Consider the following 25,617-nt stretch of genomic DNA (forward strand, 5'->3'; position numbering starts at 1 on the left):
AACTGGAAGCTCAAGGTTACACAGGTGGATTGAACAAAGGTGTTCTGCAAACTGGTCACCCAAACTGCATTTGGTTTCTTCAATGTTGAGGCCACCACATCATGAGCACTGAATGCACCCAAACTGTATTTAGTTTCTTCAATGTAGAGGCCACCGCATCATGAGCACTGAGTGCAATACAGTAGGTTAGAAGTTCATGCCTTCCCAGTTGTGTCAGAAATGGCCAGCCCTGATGAAAAGTAAATCATACTGTAATATTGACTCAGTTTTTCAGTTTCCACAAACGTGGGCACCCTCCTGGATATTTCAGATTTTCAGCAACTATCGTTATCTCGTATTCCACAATTCCTGAATTCTTTTTCTGTCCTCATTCATCTACCTTTATTTACAGCTCCTCCACACGAGCTATAACTAACAAGCTTTCATAGTCCTTTCTCAATTGGAACTAACACCATCTGTGTCATTCTATTTGCTGTGACTTTCATCCTATCACAGACATTCTCTTTTATCCTCCACCCTTTCCCCTTCTCTGCAACTTCAAACAGTGTTTTCTAACATTTCCAAGTTCTCATGAAAGATCATTGACCTAAAATATTAACTGTTTCTCTCTCAACAGTTGCTGCTTGACCTGCTGAATATTTCAAGTACTCTGTTTTTAATCTCAGATTTCTAACATGTATATTGTTTTTTGCTTTTAGATTATATCCATTTTGGGGAATCTTCAGGATTGTCATTCTTGGAAAAAGGCTCCACGCTACTCAAGTGGGGGGGGGGGGGGGGGAAGCATATTTCACATTTGTAGTACTATAATCAGTTCACATTTAAAACAAAAAAACCTTCGTTTTAGTCAGTGTTCTTAATTTTAGTTACTGGATCATTTGCTGTTTAGAAGAGACCTCAAGTTACCATAGAACTCTAAAGTACAAATTAATCTTCAGTGATACTTATTTTCCAAATAAAGAAAGTCCTTCCTCTGCACATTTTGTAGTTCACAAATATGCAAGTACTCTTAACATGACTTACACTTCATTTCACTAATTAATTGGTTCGTGGTATCAAACAAACTCCGGTATGCAACAATGGATTGGGTGAGTTGGTCCTTCTCTTTGGTTAATGATGTCATCTGCTGCTGTTTCTTAAAATCTGTGAACAAAAGGATCATCTACATCAGCCATTCCTATCTTCACTTTTGAGCAAAAAGTTTTCTCAATTATGCATCAACCTTTTTAAATTACTGCTTCTGTAAATCACTTTGAATCAGGCGGTGCAAAAACAAAGATGGATTCGCCAAAGTAAATCAATTTTTGGCCAAACTGAACAATAATTGAGCTACTTATTCAGACCTTTGTTAGTTAGCCACTCTCTCATTCATGCCAATACATACATAATTGTTTGTTTACCCTACTTAAATCTTAGAAAGTTATAAAATAAAATTACAGATGTTGAAGGGAGCTGCAAACACAGTCTACAAAGATGAGCTAGTTCATCACCAACTTTGTAACTACCAAACCGTGTATGACATCCTCTCCATCCCATGGAATCACCCGCCCTTTCCCCTCCTTTTGAATCTTCCGCATGACCCCCCCCCCCCACCGAATCCTCCACCTGACTACCTCTCTCCACACACACTGAATCCTCTGCTTAAATCTTTCCCCACTGAACTTGCTGCCTCATACCCCTTCTTCCTAATGAATTCTGTCTGATACCCCTCACTCCCTTCCCCCAAAGTGCCTAGCCTCCCTCTCATCACCCCAAAGCCCATCTCCCCTCTGGATTATCTGACCCCGTCTTTCCTGGACAACCTGCCTTTGATTTTTCCCTGAACCATCTGAACCCCACCCTCTTCAGCATCTATTTTGATCTTTTCTTCAAACTCCATGCCCATGTCTCCCATAATCCTAACCCTAATCCATATGCTTCACCCTCTGCAATGGCCCAGAGATCATAGAGGCCAATTCCGCACAGGCCATAATGTGGACATCCTCGCCATAATGCTTTGTCACTTCCTTTATGGCCAAATCTATTCTACAGATTCTGCTGATTTAGCAGAAGAGAGGGATTGAGCCTTGAACTTTTCTGCAATCTAAGACTAGAAATCATGTAGCATGGTATAATTTGTTATTTAATTAAATTCCTCAGTCAACTTCAAATGTAGTCAGGCAATACGGCTCTGATGGACTTAACCTTCTGTGTTACTTATTTTCCAAATAGAGCAAATTCCTTCTTCTGCTCATCTTTTTGTAATTCACAAATATGCAAGTACTCTTAACATGAATTACATGTAATACATTCTATACATGCATAATGCAAGCAAAAAACAGGTAGATCATTGATTTGCTTACCATTGTAAAACATAAAAGGTAATATGTAAGGAGGTAAAGGATTCATCTTGCTCGGTTTTGTAATTGTTGATTCAAAAACCAGCAAGTATTCAGTGCTATCTCTGCCAGGACTGTTTTCGGCTAGCATCAGATTCTGTTACAACAAAAGCACAAGTTTCAAAGAGTGTCAAGTAATTTATGTTAACAAAATCATAATAGTGTGGTCAAAAATTTTATACCAGCACAATATACTTTTTTTTAAGAAAGCGCAATAACCTTCAGCTACAAACAAAATTTTAAAAAAGATTTAATTTAACACAAGCTGAGATTCACTTCAAAGATAAAAGTGCTAATTCCATTTCTTATGTTAACTATTACATGCAAAACATTTAGTCTGCACAAACTCAAAACTGACGCTGGATTTAACAACAAAATGTTTCATGTGGCTCTTCCAGGCTCACTTAAAAGTTGCCCTCTTTACAAGGCTCTTTGTCCCTTAAGTTCTCAAACAAGAATTCTGCCTATTTGCCCAACTTGAAATTGAAAAGTGTCATAATAAAAGCAATACAAACAACTGAACAGAATAATACCAGAACTGAATATTTTGGTGGCAGTCTCAGGGTTTGCTGAATCTTGGCAGCCAGTGGTGATATTCACTTCTTGCAACATAACCCAATGTATATCTTCTGCTTTAACATCACATCTACATTGAGTCATACAGCACGGAAACAAGCCCTTCAGCTCAACCTACAGTAGTTACCTACCTGAGGTAGTTCCATTTGCCTACGTTTGGCCCATATCCCTCTGAACCTTTCCTATCCATGCATCTATTTAAATGCCTTCTGAATGCTGTAATTCTATCTGCCTCTATCACTTCCTCTGGCAGCTCGTTCCACATACCCACCACACTGAAAAAGTTTGCCCTCACAGCCCCTTTAAATTTTTCACCTCTCACCTTAAATCTGTGCCCACTAGTTTTAGACTTCCCTACCCTGTGAAAAAGACTGACCATCCAGCCATCTACGCCCCTCATGAGTTTATATTCCTCTATAAGGTCACCCCCTCAGCCTTCTACACTCCATGATGGAACACAGATAAAATAACTTAAATTCACTACATATAAACTAAATAGAATGCAGAATTTTTATCATATACAAATTACACAAGTAGCAGGCCTAAGCCACCTGACACCTCAAGCCTGGCCCACCATTTAATGTGATTATGGCTGATTTGTCGAGGTCATGTTTGGACCATTTTCCCATAGACTTCAACTCCCTGATCTTTCAAAAATTTCCTCTTTAAATAACCCCAATGACCTAGCCTTCAAAAATCTTCAGGGGAGAGAACTCCAGAGATTCACCATTCTCTATATGAGGGGAAATTCCCCCGCACCTCAGCTTTAAATGATTCTCCCCCTACCTTGTAACTATATCTTCTCAAGTGAAACTGTCCCACTTACTCAACATCTATTCTGTCATGACCCCTTAGGATCTTATGTTGCAAGATCATCCTCATTCTTCTATACTCCAAAGAGTACAGATCCCACTTCTTTTGCCACTCCTAATAGTAAAACCCACTCATCCCAGTAATTGGCCGAGTGATCACTTTTGAATAGCCCAATGCCAGTATATCCTTGAAGGGGACCAAAACTGTACTGTGTGTAACCTCACCAATATTGTGTACAATTGTAACAATACTTGCCCATTTCCAAACTCCAATCCCCTTCCAATAAAGGCTATTAGGTGATTTGTCTTCCTAAGTACTTGCCAACTTTGAGATTCATGCACAAGAACACCTAGATCCCTCTACACTCCACTCATTTGCAACCTCTCTCCATTTAGATAATAGTCTGCCTTTTGATTCATCTCACTGAAGTGCATCAAACTCACACTACCCACATTAAGCTCCATTTTGTCTACTCAACCTACCTGTATCCTTTTGCAGACCAAATATCCTCATTATAACATGCCCTCAACTATTTGTGTCATCAGTAAACTTGTATACCTCAGAAGCTTAAGGAGATTTGGCATGTCACCAAATACTCCAACAACCTTCTACAGATGCACTGTTGAAATTATCCTGATTGGTTGCATCATGGCCTGGTACGGCAATTCCAACACAGGAGTGCAGCAGAGAGTAGTAGATACAGCCCAGTCCCTCATGGGCACAGTCCTCCCCACTACTGAAAGCATTACACGAAGTGCTCCCGAGAAGGTGGCATCAATCAGCAAGAATCCCCACAATCGGGTCATGCCCTTTTCTCGCTGCTTTGTCAGACAGGAAGTACAGAAGCATGAAGTCCCACGTCACTAGGTTCAGGAACAGCTACTTTCCTGCAATTAGGTTCTTGAACTCAAAGGAACATTACGGACCATCTCTTGCACTAACATGGACATGTCTCTGATTGTGCAAAACAAGACATTAGAGCAAGTCTGGTTTCTTCACTGTCTTGTATAATTTATCCATTTTATGTTCTGCGAGTTGTCGTGAGAATTTATGTGCCTGCTATGCTGCTGCAAGTTTTTCATTGTACCTGTACTTTACTGTACTTGTGCATATGACAATAAACTTGACTTGACCTCCAGTGCTGTTTGTGTGGAGCTTGCACATTTGCCTAATGATTACAGTGGCATGCAAAATTTCTGTTACTGTGAATAGCTAAGTTAAAGATGACCTGATTTCCAAAAGGCATAAAGTTAAAGATAAAATATTAAAGAAATGTGTTAAGATTACTTTATTTCTATCTTTTATGGTTTCAAAATAACAAAAGGAAAAAGGGCCCGAAGCAAAAGTTTGGGCACCCTGCATGGTCAGTACTTAGTAGCACCTTCTTTGGCAAGTATCACAGCTTGTAAACACTTTCTGTAGCCAGCTAAGAGTCTTTCAATTCTTGTTTGGGGGATCTTCACCCATTCTTCCTTGCAAAAGGCTTCTAGTTCTGTGAGATTCTTGGGCTGTCTTGCAGATTTTTGATGATGTTTAAGTTGGGGGACTGTGAGGGCCATGACAAAACCTTCAGCTTGTGCCTCTTGAGGTAGTCCATTGTGGATTTTGAGGTGTGTTTAGGATTGTTATCCTGTTGTACAAGCCATTCTCTTCATCTTCAGCTTTTACTACAGATGGTGGGATGTTTGCTTCCAGAATTGCTTCCAGGTGTTCTTTTCATGAAATTCTGCACCCTTTTTTCTCCAAGCATAGCTTTGCTTATTGCGGCCAAAAAGTTCTATTTTAACTTCATCAGTCCACAGGACTTGTTTTCAAAATGCATCAGGCTTGTTTAGATGTTCCTTTGCAAACTTCTGACACTGAGTTTTGTGGTGAGGACGCAGGAAAGGTTTTCTTCTGATGACTCTTCCATGAAGGTCATATTTGTGCAGGTGTTCTACGAGCAGTTCTCTTGGTCTTCCAGACCTCAACTTGACCTCCACTGTTCCTATTAACTGCCGTTTCTTTCTTTTTTTTTCCAATCTTTTTATTAGTTTTCAAATTAATACAGATTGATAGATAGCATCAATATTTATACATGTAATACAAAGAGATCAGGATAACAATCATAGCATAGATAATCAAAGTACAATAAAATAAAAAAATCTGTAGATCCAACAATCTCTTAGTAAATGAATATAATATAAAAGAAAGGAAAGAAAAAGATTATATAAATTAAAAAACCCAAATCAATAAGAAAAATTATAATTATAAACTAAACAAAAAAATAATTTAAAAAAACACAAATAACAAAAAAAACTGGGCTAAAATTTCAGTAGAAACAGAGCAATATTATGTCATCAAGTCTGTTCCTCCAAGTTGGAAAGTTATTGAAAGGGGATCTACATCATGTGAAAATATTGAATAAATGGACTCCAAATACCTTCAAATTTAAGCGAACAATTGACAGTACCACTCCTAATTTTTTCCAAGTTTAAACATGATATTGTTTGAGAAAACCATTGAAAAGTAGTAGGGGGTATTGGATCCTTCCATTTAAGCAAAATGGATCGTTTGGCCATTAATGTAACAAAAGCAGTCATACGGTTAGCGGAAGCAGATAAATGGCCAGACTCTATCCTTGGTAATCCAAAAATTGCAGTGATAGGGTGAGATTGTAAATCAATCTTCAATATGTTTGAAATAATGTTAAAAATGTCTTTCCAATATTTTTCCAGAAGAGGACAGGATGCCATTTCTTAATTACATTATGAACTGAGGAAATGGCTACCTGAAAACACTTTGCTATCTTCTTATAGCCTTCTCCTGCTTTGTAGGCATCATTTATTTTAATTTTCAGAGTGCTAGGCAGCTGCTTAGAGGAGCCCATGGCTGCTGATTGTTGGGAAAAGGTTTGAGGAGTCAGGGTATTTATAATGCTTTGAAATTTGCATCACCTGGCCTTTCCTAATGATGACTGAACAAGCCATAGCCCTAACAAGCTAATGAAGGTCTGAGACATTGGTAAAAGTTATGAGAGCTCAAATCTCTTGGGGTGCCCAAACTTTTGCATAGTGCTCCTTTCCTTTTATCCCCCCCACTCTAAAATTGTACAAAACGAAAATAATACACTAATCTTGCTTAAAATGTTGAAAAGAACGTTTCAACTTTAACTTTATGACTTTGGAGATCAGTTCATCTTCTACTCAATTAACTATTCACAGTAACAGAAATTTTGACCAGCGGTGCCCAAACTTTTGCATGTCACTGTATATGGGTTTCTTCCTGGTGATCCAGTTTCCTCCCACATCCCAAAGATGTGCTGGTGAATTAATTAGCTACTCTGGTAGGAGAATCAGGAGGAATTAATGGGCAAGAGAAAGGGTGGGTTACAGGGAAATAAGTGGGGGGGGGGGGGGGGGGGGGGGAAGAGGGGAGGAGAAAGAGGAATTTGATGAGAATGCTCTGACATCCACCATAGACTCAGTGATGGGCCCTACATCTGCCTCCTATGTCATGAAGAAATATGAAATACGAAAGAGCCAGAGAAGCTGGGAGAATGGAAATAAGAGTCCTCATAAGCAGGAGAGGAGGTTGTCCAATCAAACAATCAAAGTGAAAGTAGTCTATGGAACTATATTAGATACTGATTGGTAATCCATCTTCTGAGATGACAAATGAGTCGGAGATGGACTGCAAGAAAATAAGAGAACAGTAAAAATTGACGAAGGAAATGAAATTTAAGTTTTGTTTGAGAGCAGGAAGCAATACCAATAGTCATCAATGTACAGCCAAAGGTGATGGAGGGGCCTGGTTCGCACTGAAACAAAGACCATTTCATGCTTCCCTCAAAGAGAGAGGCATAGCTTGGACCTATGTGGGTTCTTCTCATCTTACTTACCACTACTCCTCCAGACTGGTGGATGATCAGTTGAATCTTCATTCAACTTCCTCACTTCTCTCAGACTATTCCCCTTGCAACTCCCTTCCATCTCCATCACCACTTGCTCTTCTCCTCACAGGACCTCCCATACAACCATAGGAGAATTACCTATCCTTTTACTTTGCTTTCCACCATTCAGAGACCCAAACAGTCCTTTCAGATGAAGCAGCAATTCACTTGCACTTTAATTCAGTGGACTGCATTTGGTACTCACAATATGGACAAAAGAGAAAGCAAAAACAGATGGGCAACTGTTCTACAGAACACCTTTGTACAGTCCATGATTGTGACAAGCTTCCAGTTGCTGATGTTTATCCCTTATTCCACTCTGATCTGTTTTGGCTACTTGCACTGTTTCAACAAAGCTTGAAGAACATGTAGGCCTCAGGCTCCACCTCAGATTCAAAAATTTCACATAACCAGCCTTATTTGCCTGAAGTTGAACTTTCATTTTAACACTGCAGAACAAAACTATATATTCAATGGAACAGATCTAAACTCCAGGTATATGAACCTTGTGTTTCAGGTAGTGTCGTGAAGTCACATTGGTAAAATTGTTGAGGCAAAACAGTTTTTAATCAGCCTTCCTCTGTATGAATTAAACTAGATTTAACTTACTGAAATGACAGATGATCCATGGTTGAGTTCATACTCCAGAGAGCTGAATTTTCCCTGAAACTGAGGAATCTCACTATCATCTTCAGTTGTACTTCTAATTGTAACCACCAACATGCCACAAATATCCTCTCCAGCTGCATTATTGTATTCATCCTGTTTGTAAAGAACAAACAAAGTCACCTTGTGTGTATTATTTTGCCCAAATGTCTTTAATACAAGTAAATTTGGTGTACATACTTATAAATGACAGCAAAGAAAGATGCAGAGTTTTGTTTAAAAGGTGAACTGACTAGAAAGAATTACTCAGATCCCAGCAGGGCTAGTAAAATAGTCAGTAAAAATAAAGATCACACTAAGGATAGCTCAGAAGGGAGAACAAAATTCCAGCATGCAGCTAGCCTTCCTAACTCTATTCCCATAAACAGAGTCATCTAAACCTTTGCTGTTTATATCCTTATTGGCTTTATCTGCCTTGATCTCCAGTTAAGCAATTACTCAAAAGTTTCCTCTTCCTATCTCAAAGTTCCACCAGCCCCATAACCTTACTAAAAAAAAATATCTGCACTCCTCCACTCTGATCCCTTAATGATCCTTAGAATTTAAATTGCCAGTTTTGTAGCCAATTATCCAGCCTAATTTGGGCAAGGAAATAATCTCGCCCCACCTGCATATCATGCAGTATTTTCCAGATCCTCACCACTCAGTTCTTTTGCCATTTTAAATACTTCTATCATATCCTCTTTCAACTTCATGTTCCAAGGAGAACCTCCCAATATCTCCAGGCTATCTATGTAACTAAATTTGCCCTTCCCTGGATTCATTTCTAGTGAATTTCTTCTGTACCCTCTTAGGCCTTCATACATTTAAGTATCGTGCACAAATGGGGATGCAATACTTCCGTAGTAGCTGAACCAATGCTTCAGTATGCTTCAAAGCCTTCTCGTGCTTGAACTTTGCACTTGCCTTTAAACTATTTTAACAGATTTCACCAAATGCCTTGCAATTTTTAATTGAGCATATACTTCAGACCAGTTTCTGTCCCCATTTCACCTACTAAAATGAAAAAAAAAGCATTTTTCTACACTAAATTTTGTGTGCCCCAGGTCCACCCATTCCATCAGCCTATATCCTTGAATTGCATAACTATCTTCCTTGCAATTCATTGTACTTTCAAGATTGGTGTCACTTGCAAATTTGGAAAGTGTGTCCAATTTACTCACCTATTTAGTAGTAGTTAGTTCCAACCTGGGAGAAACACCATTGTACACCTTCCTCACTACTGTTTCCTGTCATATTGCTGATTTTCTATGCCTGCTGCTATTGCCCTTTTTATTCCATGGGCTTTGATCTTGATGATGTGTCAAATGCTTTCTTAAAGTCCACACATGCATCAAGTGCATTCCCCTCAATGATGCTGTTAACCTCAAAAAACTCAATCAAGTTGGTTAACAATGATTAATTGTCCACACTACCTTTCACTAATCAATCCTCATTGGGCTGTGTGACTGCTAATATATCCTTGATCATTCCAGATTTCCCCACTATCAGGGATAAACTGACTACCCTGCAGTTGCTGGATTTATCCTTGTATGCTTCCTTGGACAAGGGTTCAAATTTACAATTCTCCAGTAATTAGGCACCTTCCCTATATATAGATATTTGGAAGATCATTGCTAATACCAGTCTAATTTTTACCTTTACTTTCTTCAATAACCTACTGGAACAATGGGGATTTATCCACTAAGTGTAGTGGGTCATTCTAGCATCTCCTTCAATTTTTAGCCCAGCTAATATCACTACCAAGGAAGATGCTGCTGCTGGTCACAACCAATAAAAAAAACTCATTTGGTAGCTCAGCCATGTCCACTGCCTCCATAAGTGGATTGCCATTTTGGTCCTGGCTTCTCGTTACCCATTTACTGTTTGCATGCCTAAAAGATTTTTTGTTCCCTTGCATCTGTCTCTTCTCTTCTATTCCAATCCTCTGAACTTTCTACAAATCAGCTTGTTTCTCACTTGTTAACTATACTCTTGCCAGTCACCCAAATTAATTCAGAGCTCAAGCTAGCTGATGCAGTGAATAGTATCTTCACATCCTTTCTTCTTCCGAAATCTTCCTCAAAACTTTTTTGAAACATCCCCAGCTACCTCATCAGCAACTTGCCTCAGCTGCCCAATATCCTTGAATAAAATGAACCGCAAATTCCTGTCATCCCTCCTACAACACATTTGAATACAACATCCAACCCAACTAGAGCACTGAAATCAATCATAAATAGTCAATGTACGCTCTACTCTTCTGCGTCTCAATAATTCTAGTCTTTTCATGGTTGATCATGACCTGCCACAACGCCATCCTGTGCTAGTTCCATTGGTGAGGGCTCACTTGGTTCCACTTTCACCTTTCAGGTCAGAGTCTAAACAAATTGCTATTTTTCCCCAATCTATCTTGTTTTTAATATTTCAATCCCCCCTTCTGCTTCCTTTCATAAGAATCCTTTTGCTTTCTTTCCCTTTATCGATAGAAGATTCTCATTAATAGCCAAGTCCACCAACTGCATTTTGAAGTTACCCATACAGAATGTAATATAAAAAATTATCTTCCTGACTGGTTTAGTAACCCCCACAGGTAAACTCATTTGTAAGCACTGGGGGGGAAAAGCAGAATTGGGCTCGATAATGACACGCTCCACAAATAATCTATTGACAAACATTATAGAAACTGAGCAATGTTTTGAAAGGATGCCAGTATTCATGATCATTATAATTAAAAAAAGATAATTAAGAATTAACATTTACATTCAACATTATAACAAAAATCTTGTTACCATGATCTTCAGGCACATATTTTTAACCAATGTGCGATGGGTGACATTACGGACATTTGAGACAGTAGGAGTAGCTGGCAGCTCTTCCGGCATTAATTTCACAGGTTCACCAGGTACCACATTCAAAGTAATCTCGAATGAAAATACAGGAAAAAGACAGACAATAAATACACAGAAAGTGCAAATGCAGTAAATCAATAAAGACATTTACAAGGTAATTACAAATGAAGGAGTTCCATCACCACAAGCTAGAAATGCCCCAAAGGTAGTTAAGCTATACAGAAGGTAAGTAAATCATTGAATGGTGTGGAAATTGATGATAAAGGTACCTGTTTTTTTAAAAAAATAGTATGATGGGGGGTGGGATGGGGAGGGAGGCAGTAAAATTAGGGCAGTGGCACAGAAGCTTAATAATAGTTACAAGATCTTTAAAAGGATTTCAGCACAAACAGCATCATACCTGATCACCATAGAGCACATGTTTGTCCTGTGAAAGAGCAAATTGAATGGAATGAACTCCTGTCCGCTCTGGAAGTACTTTATCCCTGAAATACAAGTATATGTTACAAAATAACACCATTTCCAATTTAGTGACAGTATAAATATCAAAATTAGTTTTCAGTGGTGAATATCCTGGGAGCACATCAAGAAAAAAAAATAAGAAAATCGTGATTGTGTGTTTTTTTTAAATCCCCGTTTTTCCTCTGGAAGTGGCGGGCATGCCCAGCCTGACATGGCTTCCTGCACTGCATTTTGCAACTTCTACATTCTTTTGTATATGTACTAACTCTCTAATTGTTCACATTCACCAGATAATTGTGTTTACAGTTGCCTGGATGAGTGCAGTTTCAACAACACTCAAGAAGCTTGATACCATACAGGACATAGCAGCTTGCTTGATAGACATTCACTCATCATTGACACACAGTAGCAGCAGTTTGTACCATCTACAGGATGCACTGCAGCAACTCACCAAGATACCCAAGACAGCATCTTCCAAACCTGAGACCTCCACCTGCTAGAAGGACAAGGGCAGCAAAAACACGAGAAATAAAACCACATGGAAGTTGCCTTCCAAGCTACACACCATCTTGACTTGGAAATATATCACCGTTCCTTTATTGTCACTCGGTCAAAATCCTGGAACTCCCTCCCCAAGAGCCTTGTGGGTACACCTATACTTTGAGGACTGCAGCAGTTCAAGGCAGCAGCTACTACCACCTTCAAGGGCAATTAGGGATGTGCAATTAATCAAATGCTAGCTCAGCTTGTGAGGCCCACATCCCTTGAATATGGTCACCTCGGTTTTACCAAGGTCAGAGACATGCTGCCCTCTCCCTACAAGCTTCTTTTGTCTCCTTCTCAATTCTGATGAAGGGTCTTTGACTAGAAACATTAGCCATGTTTTTCTCCCCCCCCAAAGATGCAGTCTGACCTGCTGAATATTTCCAGCATTTTTTGTTTTTAAGAAAATCAAAAAATTGGATCAAAGCAAATTCATCACGCAGCACATAAAGAACCAATTTATATTTTTTAAAGTGTAAAATGAGTTGACTAAACCAATGGTGATTTTTTTAAATAACTAGATTCAGATGTTTTGGGATCACAGCTGCCCTCCCCACTGTCCCTTCCCCAAAGAACTTGATTCCGTTAGTTAACCTTGCTACCCCAGGATACTCTTTCTTGCCCAATAATTTAAATTGATGCAGAATTCTAGAGGCACGTAGAGATGTGAAATAGCAATGTCAGATGAATTAGTCTTGATTAGTCTTGAGTTAAAATTAATAGTAAGAAACCATATACTTTAAGATTTTAGGAACTTTTTGTTGGTTCTTTCTCTCTCAGTATATCAAGAGCAGATTTACTATTCATCCTACAGAACATGGTGTTGGGATATTCTCTTAAACTTGTCCATTTTGTGAAAGGCAGTGAGTTACAAGATTTTGACCAAGTAATAAAGAATCATCAATGAAATATTTCCAATTTAGAATGGGATGCAACTTGGAGGGAAACCTGCAGATTGTAGTGTTCCCATCTATCTGCTGCCCTTTTTCTAATCATAGATTTGGGATGTGCTGTGGAAAAGCCTTGGCCAGATGACAATTTAAGAAAGCAGTTCAGAGCCCATACAATATAGAAGCAGAATTAGGCCATTCAGCTCATTGAGTCTGCTCCGCCATTCAATCATGGCTGATTTTTTTTGTCAACCCCATTCGCCCGCCTTCTTTCTGTAACTCTTAACCCCCTTAGCAATCAAGAACCTATCAGTATCTGCCTTAAATACGCCCAATGACTTGGCCATCACAGCCTTCTGTGCAATGAATTCCTTCACCCCTCTCTGGCTGAAGAGATTCCTCATCTCAGTTCTAAAGGGACATCCTTTTACTCTGAATCTGTGCCCTCTGATCCTAGACTCTCATACCAATGGAAACATCCTCTCCATGTGCACTCTATCCAGTATTTGGTAGGTTTCAATGATATTCCCCCCCTCATCTGTCTGAATCCCATCAAGTACAGGCACAGCCATCAAAGAGCTTTTGATCTGATGGTTGTAGAATTGCTTAGCAGTATGCAGTAGATTACCTCTGTGTAGCATACATGTTGTCCTACCCTGGCTTCTTATTCTTAGGCATGCCTGATGCCACACTTGCCTACTTCTCTGCACATCTCATTGAACTTTGCTTGGTGGTAATATTAAAGTGAGAATAGTGCTAAGCCATGAGATGGTATTGTGGATAAACAAAAACGGACAGCAAATAAATATATGAAATGAAAGTTTAACAGCATTTGTTAACACGATCTACCTTGTTGTGACCTCACACGTTATTGCACTACACTTTCTCTGTAGCTGTGACACTTTACTCTGTACTGTTATTGTTTTTACCTGTACTACATCAATGCACTCTGTACTGACTCAATGTAACTGCACTGTGTAATGAGTTGACCTGTACGATCGGTTTGTAAGACAAGCTTTTCACTGTACCTTGGTACAAGTGACAATAATAAACCAACACATTTCCAGCAAGATACAAATGAACTTCAGAAACATTTAAGCTAGAACAATTTGGACTGTGTATCAATGAAGCTGACAAATGCTCATGTATCGAGAGATGATTTTCCACAAAAACACTGCTAAATACAAATAGTTGTTTCCAATAAAAAAACACGACTTAAAAGCACTATAGTGCGAATACCTGAAATAAAAGCAACCCTCTTTGTCATTCTCCCGTCCTTTGTTGCAGTTTAGAACGGTGGGCTAAAGAAAAAGCACAAAGACGATTGAAGTTCAAGACCAGATAGTGATGAACATAGTAATAACATTTACATTATATAAAGAAAACTTGAGAAACAAGCCCCTTTCTTAAACTTTAATTCATAAAAGGACCTCCACATAATTTGAACAGAAATCATAAAAACGGTTGGAGATGGCAAAAAGTGATTCATTTAAGTTCATTCATCTTTCCAAAACAGCCATTAAGATATCAGTTCTCTATTTGAAGAAATACTACAAAGGCCTGTAAACTCTTCTCAATTTGTACACCCCAAGTTAGCCATACTATTTCCACATTCAATATCATCCATTTGGTTTTGGGTAAAAGTAGAAATTTTGGGGCATGCTAGATTGCTTTCTGTTCCTGAAGCTGCAACAATACCCGACTCCATTCTCCAAGCTTGTGTTTGAGGCAGTGATGCATCTTTTCTGTAGCATAATTGTTTCCTCTGTCTGATACCAAGCACCTCTGAGAGCAATAGCCCATACAAATAGTTCACTTCAAATTAAATGACAATAACACTAATTACATTGTAAACTTTAAACCCCTCCTCAATTCTAAACAATCCTAAATACATTTAGTTAGAGAAGCTTTGTTAAGACCTTCGCATCCCAAATAAGATGATTAGATTTTGACTGTGATTCTATGGAGAGGTAGAAGTCAGTCGTTTTAGAAGCTGGATGTAAAGGGTGAAAACAACATATTTGGATAGCTAATCTGTAGTGCCAAACTTAAAACATCCCCATGACAGCACGCTTACTAATGATGTACAAAATACAAATAAGAAAAAAATGAAAAACTTAAAAATCATATTTAAAAGTTAAATCAGGAATGAAATGCATCCATGACATATGCAGGTGCAATCACCAGTTAAAATGAAGTTTTATGCACTAATTGGAGACTCCCAAGTTTGAGTGCTTTGGCACTATCACTATCTCACTTGCAGATGAACCAGGAATAATTATTGTGAAAGTGAAACCAATGATAACTATGAGCATATCTATATTGCATGCTCTTGCAAATGGAAGGCTGGAATTGCGTTAGGTATAAACAAATAATTTAGTATGTCAGTATGGATGTTTATTACATGAAAAGACTAGAGCTGTTAAAAAAATTTGGTTAATATTAAGTTGCTCCACTGCAGTAACATCAATTCTTGAAATTTATTTAACAACATGTTATAGTAGTCTTTAAGGTATTAATGTCAAATCCAACAAGGGTCTCTTATAAATCAAGAGTTTTGAAATGCAGGGCCAACATTTATTGGCTATCCTTTAATATCCTTGAGTAACTCACAAAGGTACCACCAGTGCCAATTAAAAGAAGAAACAGCTAAATATTTTTAAGTCTGGCCACAATCGTCTTGGCTGTATTTCACTGACTTTATGCTGGTGCTTGTGTTTTGGCATATGCTAACATGAGTCCCAGGAAGTTTTGGCGTAACTTATTTAAAATACAATCTCTTATAAGTTGTGGTATGGCTTGCCAGTTAACAAGTTTTGGGTAACTCTGGGACACATGTTCAAGCTCTTTCAAAGGCTCTATTATCTCAGAAGGAAGGTAGTGTCCAATTGCAGGATTAGGATGACAGGTCAAAAATGGTGTTGCTTAATAATAATGATTTTTGTTTAAACTTACGTTTGATATTGGTCGCTGTCCCCTCCAGATTCTCATCGTAATATCTGCTGGCTTAATATTCCTCATTGTATTACCATCTTCAGAAATGACACTAACCACAAAATCTAAAAAAATACACAAAAATATTAAAAGGCTCATTGTTTACTGTGTCATTTTCTTCAATCTGAACCTAACTTTAAAGCAGTAATGATCTGCAAGAACTTTTTCTGATTAAGGAAATGTATCAATTACCATTTGCTTGGTTACATTAGAACTTGTAAAATACAGTGAGTTCTATTTCCTTTTGTTTAATTAATCCAGTTTCATTCAATACAAAAACACTGCTTGCATTTTCAAGTGAAACTCTGTTCATGGACAGTTAAAACTACAAGTTATTCCCCCCCGCCTCCCAAAGTTTATATTAAAGAAACTACTTCAGCTTTATTCACAAAGAGTGTAGGTCTAGGTTTAGCAAGACATTAAGCCCTCAACTTGAGTATAAAACTCTCATTGCAACTGCATATTAAACCAATACTAGAGAAATAAAGGACTGCAGATGTTGGAATCTAGATGAAAAAGCAAGATGCTGGAGGAACTCAGCAGGCCAGGCAGTATCCGTGGAGAAAAGCAGACAGTCAACGTTTCGTGTCAGGACCCTTCTTCAGGACTGAAAATAGGAAGAGGGGAAACCCAATATATAGAGGGGTAAAACAGAGCAGTGATAGGTGGACAAAAGAGGGAAGGTGGGGCGGGCACAATGTGGTGATGGGTAGGTGCAGGTAAGAGATGGTGATAGGCAGATGCAGGGGAACACATCCACCAGGGTCAAAGTTATGGAGGCAGGCAGCAAGGAGGGAGGGGAGGAGAGGAAAAAAAGGCAAGGAGAAAAAAAGGAGGCTAGGAAAGGGAAGAAAAGAGACAAGGTTTGGGGGGGGGGGGGGGGGGGCAAAGAAGGGAAGTGGGCTTGGTTTACTTAAAGTGGGAGAATTCAATGTTCATCCCATTAGGTGGCAAGGTCCCAAGACGAAAAATGAGGTGTTGCTCCTCCAGTTTGTGTTTGGATTTCTCCTGGCAGTGGAGACGGCCAAGGACAGACACATCAGTGATGGAGGGGGAGGGAGAGTTGAAGTGACTGGCAATGGGGAGATGCAGATCGTGGTTATGGACAGAGTGCAGGTGTTCAACAAAACAGTCACCTAGTTTGCATTTGGTCTCACCAATGTAGAAGAGGCCACACTTGGAACATCAAATGCAGTAGACGATATTTGGGGAGGTGCAGGTAAATCTCTGCCTCACCTGAAAGCACTGTTTGGGTCCCTGGATGGAGGTGGTGTAGGAGCAGGTGTTACAGCTATATTAGGGGCACTGGAAGGTCCCCAGGGTGGGAGCTGGATTGGTGGGGAAGGAGGAGTGAACTAGGGAGTCGCGGAGAGAGTGGCCCTACGAAAGGCTGAAAAGGGTGGGGAGGGGAAGGTGGGGTCCCGTTGGAGATGGAAGTGGCGGAGAATGAGGTGTTGGATACGTAGGCTGGTTGGATGAAATGCGAGGACATGGGGGACCCTATCCCTGTTGGGTCTGGGAGGCGTGGGGATTAGAGCAGAGGTGCGGGAAATGGCAGAGATGCAAGTGCAAGCTTTTTCGACCACAGTAGGAGGGAAGCCACAGTTAAAGTTGGACATCTCTGATGTTCTGGAGTGGAAAGCCTCATCAATGGGAGCAGATGCTGCAGAGGTGGAGAAATTGAGAAAAAGGGATAGTGTCCTTGCAAGGGACAAGGTGAGAGGAGCTGTAATCATGGTAGCTGTGGGTGTCAGTGGGTTTGTAGATGTCAGTAGATAATGAATCTCCTGAGATGGACAGATTGCGAAATATGAGAGAGATATCAGAGATAGTCCAAGTGAATTGGAGAGCCAGGTGAAAATTAGAGGTGGAAATTATGAAACCGTCGAGTTCTGTACAGGAGCAAGGGGTGGCACCAATGCAGCCATCGATATAGCAGTATAGCAGAAAAAGAGTTGGGGAATGGAGCCAGAGTAGGCTTAGAACAGAGACTGTTTAACATAGCCAAAGAAAAGGCAGGCATAGCTGGGGCCCATGTGAGTGACCCTGGCTGCACCCTTGGTCCGTAGAAAGTGAGGGGAATCGAAAGAAAAGTTGTTTAGGGTGAGGACAAGTTCAGCCAGGCAGAGGAGTGTTAGTGGAAGGGGACTGGTTCTGTCTTTGGTTGAGAAAGAAGTGGAAGGTGGTGAGGCTGTTATGATGGGGAATGGAGGTATATAGGCACTGGACATCCATGGTGAAGATGAGGCTGTGCGTGCCAAAGAACTTAAAGTTATGGAAGAGTTGGAGAGTGTGTGAGATGTCACGGATTAGGTGGGAAGAGACTGGACCGGGGGGCCAGAATAGTGTCCAGGTACAAGGATACGAAACCAATGCTCATTGAATTATACAAATTCACAAAACTGAAACAGGACTTTGCCTTGTGCACCCACACCAGCCAAAGAGCTGTCCAGTTCTTGGTCAGCAATCTTATAGGTTATTGTACATCAATTACATATACTCTAATGCTTAACTATGAAAGTGGTTTCTGCCTCCATCATTCCCTCTGACTGCAAGTTCTAGGCTTCAACCATATTCTGGCTGAAAGAACTTTGGTATTTCCTTCACAATCCATCACTCAATTATTTATCTTTGCTCCCTCTATATTGACTATTCTGTGGATAACAGGTTCTCACCATATACTCCAAAGCCCTTCTAATTTTATACAGCTCAATTAAATCGCGCAGAGTCTGCAACTGGTATGTGACTGAAGTCATGGACAGGTGTGTCTCTAACACTTATTTAGATGGACTCCCAGAAGAGAGTCCATGAAATCTCAAAAAAATTTAAGTTGAAGCAAAAGGTTGGGGAATGTGTTATTGACCTGCTTAGGAAATTGACCATGTGATGGAAAAGGATAACGTCCTGCTACAAAAACTGATAGCATAAGACAGGTATGAGTATGTGCAATGGGACCAAAGCTATTTTTGGTATTCATAAATAATTTAGGTGATAAAGTAACATGCTCAAGTTTGATAATGACAGAAAGATAGTTGACATTACAAAATACAGATGGAAGCAACTGTAAAAGAAGTTCAAGGAACTATTTCTTCCACAGCACTTAGCCATTTGAATACAAGTTCTTGACTTAGAAGAACATACTGCACTGTGACTTATTTGTCACTATGCTCCACATGGAGGCCTGTTAGGATTCCCCAACATTACCATGGTATAGAGCTCGAGTACTACGTAAGCTGCACTCATCCGAGTGGAGAGTATGCTATCATGTTATTGACATGCCTTGTAGATGGTTAGATCCGGCACAGGATATTGTACACTATTGACTTGACTTTAATGGGGATTCTAGGCTGCAGGTAGGGAGCCAAAGGAGAAGATTGATTTTTAATTATTTTACATTAAGGTTTTAACTGTTTTTGCTTGTTTATAATTAACATTTTTGAAAATATTTACTTACTTCAATTTTTAAAGAGTTTGAACATTACAATTAAGAACTTAGATCACATGGCTTTGACAACCTCTGCCTCCAACTTTCCCTTCTGTCAAAGCTGGTTTGGGTCATGACAGAGATGGGGCATCCATGCTACATTGCCCATGGCCCAGTTACCACTCAAGTTCAGAAAGCCAACAAGTTGACCTGTGCCATTCAACCCAGACAAGTTTGAGTGTGCCAGGGTACAAGCAAGATCCGATTTTTGAGCAAGGTTAGATAGTGGCGGCATTCATTTCTGATGACAGTAAAATAAGATTCTGCAAGGATGATAATGACAGGCTGTTGTTTGACCAAATTAAACATTGGCCTCCTGCTGTTTTAAGTGAACTGCAAGTTGACAGAGCTGAAAGTGCCTTCACAGTGTCCCAATTCAATGTCTAGGTTGAGGCTGGATGGTCTGTCCAGTTCAGTGTTTCTCTGAAATAAAAACAGAAAATATGGGAAAGACACACTGATCAGGCAGCACTTATGGAATGAGAAGCACAATATCTGGTTCAGATCAGATTAACTGTTTCTCTTTCCACAGATGCTGCCTGACCTGAGTGTTTCTAGCATTTCCTGTTTTATTAAATATTTGCAGCACCTGCATTTTTCCTATATTTTCTCTTTTAATGAAGGAGTTAGGATGCAATGAGTAGTTTCTAGGTTATTTCACAGGGATAATCAACCACATTGCCGAGGCTGGATAGCACCATTGATGTAAACAGGAGCTTGTGCACCACCACTTCCTAAAATTAATTTTGTTGAAATTGAGGCAAGGTTGTTGTCATGACACCATGTCACTAAGTGCTCCATCTCCTTCCTGTACTCTCAGTTATTTGAGATTTGGCCCACTATGGTGGTGTCATCTGCAAACTTGTAGAATGAGTTGGAGCAGAATCTGGCCATGCAGTCATGAGTGTATAGAGTAGAGCAGCTAAGGATGCAGCTTTGTGGGGCATCAGTGTCGAGGATAATCGTGGTGGAGGCATTGCTACCTATCCTTGGAGTTCAGTGATGAGTTTACTTGAAATTATAGTATTGAGGTGGAGCTGTAGTCAATAAAAAAGTCTAATGTAGGTGTCTTTATTGTCCTGATGCTCCAGAGATGAGTGTAGGGCCAGGGAGATGGCATCCACTGTGGGCCTGTTTCAGTGGTAGGTGAATTGCAGTGGGTCGAAGCTGGAGTTGGTGTGTGCCATTACCAGCTTCTCAAAGCACTTCATGATGGCGGATGTCAGAGCCACCGAGTGGTAGTCATTAAGGCATGTTACCTTATTTTTCTTAGGTACCGGGATGATAGTGGTCTTCTTAAAGCAGGTGGGAACCTCACATAGAAGTAGGGAGAGATACCTCCACATGGCCAGGGACACCATGTGGACCAGATGCTTTCTACAGATTCACTCACTGGAAGAATGATCTGACATCTACAATGGTGACTGTGGGTACAGGTGCATTGGAGCCTGTCAGGGTGGGTGGTACCATTCCAATCCCCTCCTGTTCAAAACATGCATAGAATGTGTTAAGCTCGTCAGGGATGTGCTGTTGTCAGTGACGCTGTCCTGTTGTGAGCGATGCTGCCTGACTGTTTTGTAGCTCAGAGCCTGCAAGCACTACCACAACTGATGGCTGGTCTGGAGCTCAATATTGGACTGGTATTGTCTCTTGGTATCCCTGATAGCTTTTTTGAGGTTCCTATCTCAATTTCTTGTATAGTTCAGGGTTATCGGATTTGAACACTGCACTCCTGGACTTCAGAAGGGAGTGGTTCTCCTGGTTCACCCGTGGTTTCTGGTCTGGAAACACCCAGATTGACTTCTTTTGATACAGTCCTCTACACACTTACTGATAAAGTCCATGATGGTGGTAACATAGTCAACTAGGTTGACTGTTGAGTCTTTGAACACAGACCAGACTACCAACTCAAAACAGTCACGTAGAAGCTCATCTATTTCCTCAGAACAGCACTGTATGAATTTCTGTGCTAGATCCTCATTTTTCAGTTTGTGCACAGGGAGGAGGAGCACAGCCTGGTGGGCTGATTTATCAAAGTGTGGGTGGTGGGGGTGGGGGTGGGGTGGTTGGTGGTGGCTCGGTAGGCATCTTTGATAGTTGTGTAGCAATCATCACGGGTGCTTGGGCCCCATTTTGGAGTTGGCTTGATTGAAATGACCGGCTATGATGAAGAGGGCCTCAAGGTATCCAGCATCAAGGCTGTTCACCACAGAGCATAGTTCATTGAGTGCAGGCTTCACATTCACTTGAGGTAGGATGTAGATTGCCATCAGGACAGCTGAAGTGAACTCCTGTGGCAGGTAGTATGTATGCACTTCATTGCTAGATATTCCAAGTCAGGTAAGCACAAACTCACTAGGACTGTCAAGTTCGAGCACCATGAGGAATTGATCAGGAAGCAGATTCCTCCGCCTCTTGCTTTACCCAAGGACGTCATATGGCCCATTCAGTGAATTGAGAAGCCCTAAGGTTGCATGGTGCAGTCAGGTGAAGCAGGTGTAAGCCACATTTCAGTGAGACATAGCACACAGCAGTCCCTCAGTGCTCTTTGATAGGTCAGTCTTGCTTAGTTCAACTTCTAATTCTAAGCAACTACCAATGTTTCAAGTACTGAGTCATACAAATGAGAACTGATAACAAATTACAGATTTAACATTTATAGATTAAAAAATATTAGAAATATAGCCCTAGGCCCAAGGAGCAAAAGTCTATCAACCCAATTTCTATTTACACTTTTTACACAAACAAGATCATGCGTACCTGGTAAAAATCCACCAGCAACAAAAGATGCATTTTTGTCATACTCCACATGCAAGCTGATAGGCTTGTTGGGGTCTGGTATTACATTCAATTTTATCACTGGTCCATCCAATGCAGTTTTATTAATGATGGCTTTAACTTGCAATGTGTATTCTCCCCTGAAATACAAAAGATACACCTATGCAATGCAATGCTTTCAACATTTCTGATCATCACCTTTAAGACTAACGGAATACAATTTGAAAGCAATTTTATTCCCAGAGGCAAATCATATTGATTTTAAATATTAAACAATTTACATCAGTGTGCAATTTAAGGCTAGTATACCATTCTTTTAATGACTCCTGTAAGCCAAATCATCATACACCAACTCAATTTTAACAAGGAATGAAAGATAAGCTAGAATTTATTTTAAAAAAATGCAATTTTAATCAAGGAAGCCTGACTGACTTTCAGCATAGCCAACATAATCATCCAGTTCATTGAGTCTGAGTTATAATAGCATGGACCCAACTCATCCATGCTGACCAAAGCGCCTACCCGAGTTAGGCCAATTAGCCCACATTTGACCCATATCCCTCTAAACCTTTCCTATCCATGAACCTGTCCAAATGTCTTTTAAACGTTGCAATTGCATCTGGCTTTACCATCTTGCTCCACCTACCTACCACCGTGTGGAAAAACTTGCCCTTCAGATCCCCTTTAAATCTTTACCCTCACCCCTTAACTATGTTCTCTAGTTTTAGACTCCCATACTTTGAAAAATCTGACCAACCACATTATCTATGCTTCTCATGATTTTATAAACCTCTATAACGTCACCCTTCAATCGCCTTTGCTTCAGGGAATATAGCCCCAATCTATCCAATCTCTCCTTATAATTCAAGCCCTCAATTCCTGGCAATGCCCTTTGAAATCCACCAACATCTTGGACAGCCATCTCAACTCCTCCTTCAGCACCATCTACTTGTGTCACCACTTTCAGGGAACTACGTACTTGTATCCCTTGGTCTCTCTATTCTACAACACTCCCCAGAGTCCTGCCCTGGTTTAACTTTCCAAAATGCAACACTTTGTACTTGTCCAAGTTAAATACAATCTCCCATTCCTTTGCCTACTTTCCTAGTTGATCCAGATCCTGTTGTAACCTTAGACAACCTTCTTTACTGTTCATCACATCACAAATTTTGGTGTCACCCACAAACATACTAAGCAATTTTATTCCCAGAGGCATATCTCATTCAAATTGTTAATATACATGACAAATAAGGGACCCAGCACCGATCTCTGAGGCACACCACTGGTTACAGGCCACCCTCTGACTCCTTCCCCCAAGCCAGTTGGCTATCTCACCCTGGATCCCATGTGATTTAACCTTCCAAACCAGCCTACCACACGGATTTTGTCAAAGGCAAACATGCAAGAAAGGTTATCCATGTCACTCTACCTACATGGGTTTTAGCAAGGCCTTTGGCAATGCCCCTACCCGCGATCAATCATCTGGTCACCTCTCCAAAACACTCATTCAAATTAAAAGCCACGCTGTCTATCCCAAATCAGTCCTCACCTTTTCAAATGCAGACAGATTCCATCTCACCTCCGGTAATTTTTCCACTACTGCCGTTAGGCTCACCAGCCTGAAATTCCTTAGCTTATCCTTGTAGCTCTTCTTAAATAAAGGCACAACATTAGCCACCCTGCAGTCTTCCAGTACCTCACCAGTGGTCAAGGAAGATACAGAAGCTTTGCCAGAGCCCCAGCAATTTCTTCCCTTGCTTCCCGCAAAGTCCTAGGATACACTTGGTCAGGCTCCAGGGATTTATGCATCTTTATCCACCTCAAGACTGCCAACAACTCCTCTTTCATAATGTTGATATGTTTCAGGACATCACTGTTCTCTTCCCTGAACTCCCTAGCTTCCAGACCTTCTTGAATACTGAAGCAAACTTTGCATGTACCGTTTGGAATGCCAGTGTTATTCTAGCTCAGCATCATCACAGGCTTTTTCACCAAGCATTCAGCATTCTTGTTCCCTTTGTCTACAATAGATATGCGACGTCTGCATTGACGTGGGAAATAACTGCTAATAGGCAACTGCCAGAAGACTAACTGTGGCCCAGGAAATTTGCACCATAGATGGCACATACATGATTTTTTTTTCCTTACAAGTATGTGTTCGGTCATTCTGAGTTCCACCCACCCCCAACTTCCAAGAGGAAACTATATTTTGCCATACCCCTTTTTCAGAGGTAAAGACAACTTTGACAGCTCTCAAGATGCTATGGAAAGCAAGGGAAGAGACAGCTGGGAATCTGACAGAGAGTTTTGCATCTTCATTAGCCACAGGCAAGATAAAAGACAACTGGAGAATAGCTATTTATTTCAGGGAAGCAGGGATAAGCCAGGTAACTACAGGCTGGTGAGACTTGTATTAGTGGTTGGAAAACTATTGAAGAAAATTCTAAGGGATAAAATTTATGCACATTTGGAAAGGCAAGGGCTGATCAGGAATAGATAGCATGGCTTCGTGCAGAAATCCTGGCTCACTAATTTGACTGAATTTTTTAAGGAAGTAACTGATTGGTGGAGGAAGGGCAGTAGAAACTGTCTATATGAACTTTAAAGCAGCAAGAGATCCAAGGCAAGCTGGCTAATTGGATCTAAAATAAGAGGCAGAGGATGGAGTACGGTTTTTTCTGATTAGAAGTCAGAGACCAGTTATGTACCACAGGGCTATGACCTTTGTTGTTTGTGATATATATTAACTCGGATGTGATTGTAGGAGGAATAATTAGTAAGTTTTCCAATGACTCAAAAATTGGTGTTGTGGATAGCAAGGAAGGATATCCAAAGGCTCAGATGGGAAGTTGGGCAGAACATTGATAGACGTAATTTAATCCCAACAAGTGCAAAGTGATACAATTTTGGAAGTCAAACAGTGGTAGGACATATAGTAAGTGGCTGGGGACAAAGGAGTGGTGATGAACAGACAGCCCTTGGCGTCTAAGTCCATAGTTCTCTGAAATTGGCAACTTGGATAGGGTGGTGAAGGCAGCACATGGGTAGGGTGGTGAAGGCAGTCAGGGTATAGAATATAAAAATTGGGATGTTTTACAGAACATTAGTTATACTACACTTAGGAGAATAGTGTGCCGTTCTGGTTGCCACAGTTTAGGAAAGTTGCGCTGGAGGGAGTGCAGAGGAGATTCACCAGGAAGATTTTTGGTTTTATAGAGTGCTTGATACATAGATCAGTACAACGCAGCCCATGATGTTGTGCCAAACTATA

General features: G+C 40.3%; 1 protein-coding gene across 1 annotated transcript in view; it reads right to left on the reverse strand.

Moving 5' to 3' along the window:
* Positions 1-25,617, reverse strand: part of smchd1 (structural maintenance of chromosomes flexible hinge domain containing 1) — a 131,405-nt gene that overhangs the window by 20,456 nt on the left and 85,332 nt on the right. Inside the window, exons 32-39 of the mRNA XM_052022954.1 lie at positions 22,329-22,486; positions 16,046-16,149; positions 14,330-14,391; positions 11,596-11,680; positions 11,136-11,267; positions 8,308-8,460; positions 2,343-2,475; positions 1,024-1,143 (exon numbers count right to left, since the gene is read on the reverse strand). Of these exons, the coding sequence (XP_051878914.1) occupies positions 1,024-1,143; positions 2,343-2,475; positions 8,308-8,460; positions 11,136-11,267; positions 11,596-11,680; positions 14,330-14,391; positions 16,046-16,149; positions 22,329-22,486 (947 nt within the window). The remainder of the gene's footprint in view (positions 1-1,023; positions 1,144-2,342; positions 2,476-8,307; positions 8,461-11,135; positions 11,268-11,595; positions 11,681-14,329; positions 14,392-16,045; positions 16,150-22,328; positions 22,487-25,617) is intronic.

Source organism: Pristis pectinata, chromosome 9, assembly GCF_009764475.1.
Source record: "Pristis pectinata isolate sPriPec2 chromosome 9, sPriPec2.1.pri, whole genome shotgun sequence".
In the NCBI taxonomy this organism is placed as follows: domain Eukaryota; kingdom Metazoa; phylum Chordata; class Chondrichthyes; order Rhinopristiformes; family Pristidae; genus Pristis; species Pristis pectinata.